The sequence below is a fragment of the Nuphar pumila genome, chromosome 4 (genome assembly GCF_984573655.1).
Source record: "Nuphar pumila chromosome 4, dmNupPumi1.hap1.1, whole genome shotgun sequence".
Taxonomy (NCBI): domain Eukaryota; kingdom Viridiplantae; phylum Streptophyta; class Magnoliopsida; order Nymphaeales; family Nymphaeaceae; genus Nuphar; species Nuphar pumila.
The window spans coordinates 30509476-30516297 of record NC_143252.1 but is presented as its reverse complement, the minus strand read 5'-3'; the positions used below and the strand labels follow the sequence as shown (position 1 = coordinate 30516297).

The following is a 6822-nucleotide window of genomic DNA, read 5'->3' as shown; positions in this document are numbered from 1 at the left end:
CCACTTTATGAGAAGAATAGCAAGAAAGGGTACTTAAGTCTTTGCAACAACACCAGAGTCCGATGCAAAGTTATGTCAACATACACGGGAATACGAGCCCCATGTGCTTGTATACGTGGTGCTCATTCAGTGAATCATCGGGGGCGAACATACACCACCCTCTCGTCGCGTATGTTTTGCATTTTACGTGTGTTTTGTGGGGGGACGAGTACTTTACTAAATACGTTGGCTCGATAACCACGCTCATACAGCCACGGGCCACACCTTTTTAACTTTAAGTACATTGGTGCTCTCTCAACAAAGAAACTTTAAGTACCTTCTGGGAAAATATGGTTCCAGAAGATCACTAGCCTCACGACAATCACCCATCTTTGCTATCTCTGTTATTCTTCCGCTTCTGCAACTCCTTTGGTGGTATAGTTCTCTATAACGAGAAATGGCCAGAAAATGCGAGGGTCCGGCGATTGGCATCGATCTTGGGACAACGTACTCTTGTGTGGGGGTGTGGGAGCACAACCAGGTAGTGATCATCACCAACGATCAGGGCAACAGGACGACTCCCTCCTACGTCGCCTTCATAGATAAGGAACGTCTCATTGGTGATGCAGCGAAGAACCAGGTAGTCGAAAACCCGACCAACACCGTCTTCGGTCAGTCTCGTGACTGTTCTTTCTATAGTCTCTTGATTTTTGCAGTATGAAACCACCAGTAGCAAGAAGATTCTGCTTCTAATTTCTTGCAAAAACGAGCCTTACCGTTTCGTGCGCTTTTCGAGTTTGTCGATCGGTTTCCTTTTGAAGGCCACGACAAACTTTGCATATTAGGCCGAATTCAGAAAATTTAAAATTCTGCATGCGTGACAAAATCCCAATCAGTCAGGCAGTTCATCTTTTTTCTCATTCATTTTCTCAAGTTGGAACCTCACTTGTTTACCATGTTGCAGACGCTAAGCGTCTGATCGGCAGGCGGTTCACTGATGCCAATGTGCAGAGCGACATCAGGCACTGGCCTTTCAAGGTGATCTCCAGCCCAGGCGACCGGCCCATGATCGTCGTCTGGTATAAGGGTGAGGAGAAACAGTTCGCCACTGAGGAGATCTCTTCGATGGTTCTTATGAAGATGCAAGAGATCGCCGAGGCCTATCTCGGCTGCACCATAAAGAATGCCGTCGTCACCGTCCCCGCCTACTTCAATGACTCTCAGCGCCGAGCCACGAAGAATGCCGGTGTCATTGCCAGCTTGAACGTCATGCGTGTCACCAATGAGCCAACGGCCGCTGCCATCGCACATGGTTTTGACAAGAGAACTGGGAGCGAGGGAAAGAACGTGCTCGTCTGCGATCTTGGTGGTGGCACCCTCGACATCTCCCTGCTCACCATCGAAAAGGGCACCTTCGAGGTCAAGGCCACGGCAGGAGACACCCACCTTTTGTTGGTTAAGCTCGTGCGCAATAAAGTAGGAATCAGTTTGCTTTCATTTGAGTTTGTTTTTCCTAGTTGCACGTGTAGTGCAAAATCCTTGCAGTAGTTTTAGGAGGAGTTTGTTTAGGTTGTTCCACGTGTTGTGCATGGGAACGTTGGTTCTGTTAGTAAGTTACAGAAATTGTAGGAGTTAGTTTTGGGCACCACTCCCTTGCATGGGAACGTGGGTTGTTTTTTTTCGTGAATGTTTTTTTCGTCTAAATAAAAGGTGATAGCATCCAAAAAGATTGTGAGTGACAGAAAAAAAAACTGAGTGTGTTTCTTTTTCTTTTACCAGTATATTTTCCTTTTCTCTAACATTTGTGGTATCATAGCGGTTATTGTATGCCCAAGTTTCCCCGATTCAACCCAATGTCCATAGTCATTGGAGGAGAAGGTTCTCGTAGCGGCAGCAGCGAGCGGGATATACTTCGGTATGTGTACCCGCAGCTCACCTTGACGAATTACACCTGCTGGAAGATCCGGGTTAAGGCAATGATGGAGGACCAGGAGGTCTGGGAGGCGATCGAGCCGGCGGCCGGGGCGACCGTTGATATCAAGAAAGACAAGAAGGCGAAGTTGCACCTTATCCAGTGCTTGCCGGAAGATCTCCTCTTGCAGGTGGCAAATAAGGCCACGGCAAAAGAGATTTGGGACTGCCTAAAGACGAGGTTCGTCGGCGCCGATCGCGTTAGAGATGCGCGATTACAGACGTTGAAGAGTGAATTCGACGGTATGCGCATAAAAGAGGACGAGTCTGTGGATCAGTACGCCGAAAAACTGTCAGCTATGACGATGAAATTTAGTAGCCTGGGCGGTTCTCTGGATGATGCCGCACTTGTGAAGAAGCTCTTCGATACAGTTCCTGAGCGTTTCATTACCGTCATCGCCGGCATCGAACAATTCTACGACCTTTCCACCCTTGTATTTGAGGAGGCAGTGGGCCGACTCAAGGCGTTCGAGGAGCGAACGCGTCGCCCCACGACGGGCGCGACCGGAGATGGGCAACTCCTCTACACTCAGGCGGAGTGGGAGGCGCGCCAGAAGAAGATGGGTACCGAGAGCCCCGGCAAGGGCAAGATACCAGAGGCAAGCTCTCGGGGAAGAAGCCTCACTTGGGACACTTGCGAGTGTTCGGCTGTTTGGCACATGCGAAGGTGGCGGCTTCACATTTGAAAAAGCTCGACGATCGGAGTCAACAGTTGGTTTATCTCGGTGTTGAGGATGGATGCAAAGCACATCGCTTGCTCGATCCTCGTCGAGGTAGAATAATTGTTAGCCGTGATGTGTTGTTTGAAGAGAACGTGAAATGGCAGTGGGATGATGGCACAAGTTTGTGGGAGTCAGTTGAGTTCCACGAAGAAAAAGGAAATGGAGCCATGTGGAGTATCGGAGGCGAGGTAGAGGCTGCAGAGCTTGGACCGGGAACAGTTGCGAACAGTCCGGCACAGCAGCAGCAATTGTCGTCTCCAAGTTCACCCGAGCTTGGTCTGACTAAAGCCGTGAGTCCAGTTCAAAGTCCACTGGTTCCGAGTTCGGTTGAGCAGGGCTTGGGGAGTGCTCCGGTGTCACATGAATCTCCATGTTCTCAACTCGATGCCGCCATTGATCCGGCTCAACCACAGAGATATCGAAAGCTTAGTGATATCTATAATTCAACAGCGCCAATGGAACCGAAGGATCTCGAGGAGCTACTTCTCACTTCGGCAGAAGAACCATCAAGTTTCGCGGAAGCAGAGCAAGAAGAGTGGTGGCGCAAGGCGATGTTGGAGGAGATAGACTCCATCATCAAGAACAATACATGGGAGATGGTGGATCCACCGGAGGGACATCGCCCAATTGGTCTCAAGTGGGTTTTCAAGGTGAAGCGAGATGAGCAAGGTACGATTGTCAAGCACAAGGCACGGTTGGTTGCAAAAGGATATGTTCAAAAACAAGGCATTGATTTTGAAGAGGTTTTTGCGCCCGTGGCCCATCTTGAGTCTGTACGGCTCTTGGTTGCGATTGCAGCACATGAGGGGTGAGTTTTGCATCACATGGACGTGAAGTCCGCCTTCCTCAATGGCAAACTAAACGAAGAAGTCTGTGTGGCGCAACCTCCCGGGTTCATTATCGCTGGACAGGAACACAAGGTACTTCGGTTACAGAAGGCGTTGTATGGGTTGCGGCAGGCTCCAAGAGCATGGAACACCAAATTGGATGCGAGTTTGGTGTCCCTGGGTTTCGGAAGGAGTACAGTGGAATATGGCTTATATTCGCGTGGGTCCGGCGAAAGAATGTTGTTGGTGGGAGTCTATGTCGACGATCTCATTATCATGGGAGAGGACAAGGATGGGATTGAAAAGTTCAAGCTTGAGATGAAGAGTTTGTTTTGCATGAGTGATCTGGGACTTCTATCTTATTACCTCGGCATTGAGGTAGTTCAAGGTGCGGACGGCATTGGTTTAAGGCAATCTGCTTATGCGAAAAAATTACTAGAAAAAAGTGGTATGGCAGGGTGCAATCCATGTCATGTACCCATGGAGAATCGTCTCAAGTTGTCCAAGACCAGTGCTACGCCACTCGTAGATGCCACCAAGTACCGGAGTATAGTTGGGTGCCTTCGGTACTTAACTCACACTCGCCCTGACTTGGCTTTTTCTGTGGGCTATGTGAGCTGATTCATGCAGGAACCTCACGAGGAACATTTTGTTGCGGTGAAATGAATTCTCCGTTACATCGCGGGGACGTGTTTTCTTGGATGTTTTTATGGGAGAAAGAAGGAAGAAAGCTGAGTTGTTTTAACCGGGTTTAGTGACAGTGATATGGCTGGAGATTTGGGAGACCGGAAAAGCACTACGGGGGTGTTGTTCTTCTATGGTAGTGCTCCTGTCACTTGGCAAAGCCAGAAACAGAGAGTGGTAGCTCTTTCTTCTTGTGAGGCAGAGTATATTGCAGCTACATCAGCGGCATGTCAGGGGGTGTGGTTGTCTCGTTTACTCGGCAATTTGGTCGGCAAGGAGCCCGAGGCATTCACGCTTAAAATTGACAACAAGTCCGCGATTGCTTTGTGCAAGAACTCGGTGTTTCATGATAGGAGCAAGCATATCGAGACGAGGTATCATTTTATCCGTGAATGTATTGAGGATGGCAAGGTAGAAGTGGAGTTCGTGGCGACGGAAAAACAGCTAGCGGATATCCTGACCAAGGCGCTTGGTCGTGCCAAGTTTCTGGAGCTTCGAGATAGGATCGGTATGGTTGAGATCAAGCAAACGCACGAGCTTAGGGGGTGATTGTTGGTTAAGCTCGTGCGCAATAAAGTAGGAATCAGTTTGCTTTCATTTGAGTTTGTTTTTCCTAGTTGCACGTGTAGTGCAAAATCCTTGCAGTAGTTTTAGGTTGTTCCACGTGTTGTGCATGGGAACGTTGGTTCTGTTAGTAAGTTACAGAAATTGTAGGAGTTAGTTTTGGGCACCACTCCCTTGCATGGGAACGTGGGTTGTTTTTTTTCGTGAATGTTTTTTTCGTCTAAATAAAAGGTGATAGCATCCAAAAAGATTGTGAATGACACAGAAAAAAAACTGAGTGTGTTTCTTTTTCTTTTACTAGTATATTTTCCTTTTCTCTAACAGGCGGTGAGGACTTTGACAATAGGATGGTAAACCATTTTGTTCGGGAGTTCAAGAAGAAGCATAAAAAGGACATTAGCAGCAACCCCATGGCCCTCAGGCGTCTGAGGACGGCCTGCGAGAGAGCCAAGCGTGTCCTCTCATCGACCGTCGAGACCACCATCGAGATCGATTGCCTCTACGAGGTAATCGACTTGCACTCGACCATCACTCGCGCTAGGTTTGAGGAGCTCAACATCGACCTCTTCAAGAAGTGCGTGGAGCCCATCAAGAAGTGCTTCAGTGATGCAAAGATGGACAAGAGTTCAATCGATGACATCGTTCTTGTTGGTGGGTCGACTAGGATCCCCAAGGTGCAGCGGTTGCTACAGGACTACTTCAACGGCAAGGAACTCTGCAAAAACGTAAACCCCGACGAAGCGGTTGCCTATGGTGCTGCGTTGCAAGCGGCCATCTTGAGCGGTGAGGGCACTGAGGAGGTGAAGAACCTGATTCTTCTCGATGTCACCCCTCTGTCCCTTGGTATCGAGACCATCGATGGGCTCGTGACGGTCGTGGTCCCGAGGAACACCACCATCCCAACCAAGAGGGAGCACACGTTCAGTACCAGCATTGACAACCAGGTCGATGTGCCGTTCAAGGTGTATGAAGGAGAGAGAGCAAGGAGCTGCGACAACAACCTTCTCGAAGAATTCATGCTCTTCGGCATCCCTCCTGCCCCTCGTGGTGTCATCAAGATGAACGTCTGCTTCGACATCGATGCCAATGGTATGTTAACCGTCGTCTCTGCTGAGGAAACGACCACGGGGCTGAAAAACAAGATCACCATCACCAACAACAAGGGAAGATTGAGCAAAGAGGAGATCGAGAAGATGGTGCAGGACGCCGAGAAGTGCATGTTTGAGGACAAGAAGCACAGGCAGAATGCCGAGGCGAGGAACACACTGGAGGACTACGCCTACGACATGAGAAACACCATCAAAGATGTGAAGATCCGCTACAAGCTCACCTTCATGGAGGAGGAGAAGATCGAGGACGCGATCGAGCAGGCGTTCCTGTGGCTGGAAAGCAACAAGGTCGCCGAGGCCGACGAGTTCAGGGACAAGATGAAGGAGCTGGAGACAATATGCAAACCCATCATCTCCTAGATGCAACAAGTGTGTGTTGCTGATCCTAAGGTTGAGGAGGTCAACAAAACGAGCTACTTTCTGAAGATTTGTAAAGGCTCAAATGGGTTTTGGTCTCCTCCTGGTTTTGGTTTAATTGGACAGACAGAGATTTATATCGGGAACAATTTTTTTTTTATGTCACTCTTAATTGTAGTTTTCTTTGCTTATTAGCATGGCATCTTCCTTAGGTTTGCGAGTGGATGATGGATCTGCTGTTGGTCCTGGCCATCCAACTGATGAATGTTGATGGTCAGGATGAGTGCATGTCCAGGTGAAAATGTGGACTAATCCTAATCATTGGTTGGACAGTTAGAATTGGATGTAGGATGGATTCTCTGTATTACTGTTAAATGGCCTACAAATAAATTAGAATTAAGTTTGAAAATGGCCTAAAATCTACTAGAATCTGGTGGAGTTGGGCTTCTTTGTCTGTTTGGGAAAGGGTAGCTGGAATGGGAATTTATAATTTGGTAAGAACTTTGTCAAACTCCCAACCAAGTTAGCTAGGTGAGGGATGAGAAAGTCTTGGAAAGGACGTCCTCTAGCCTTGCACCCGTGGGGGGGCCTAGATCAACTATTAGTTCC

General features: G+C 48.5%; 1 protein-coding gene across 1 annotated transcript; it reads left to right on the top strand.

Annotated features, from left to right (window-relative positions):
* The first annotated feature begins 436 nt into the window (after positions 1-436).
* Positions 437-6216, top strand: LOC149839807 (heat shock cognate 70 kDa protein-like). Its single transcript, XM_090004241.1, has 3 exons — positions 437-650; positions 944-1430; positions 5049-6216. Exons 1-3 carry the CDS (start codon positions 437-439, stop codon positions 6214-6216), a joined length of 1869 nt encoding a protein of 622 aa, XP_089860367.1.
* The last annotated feature ends 606 nt before the right edge of the window (positions 6217-6822 follow it).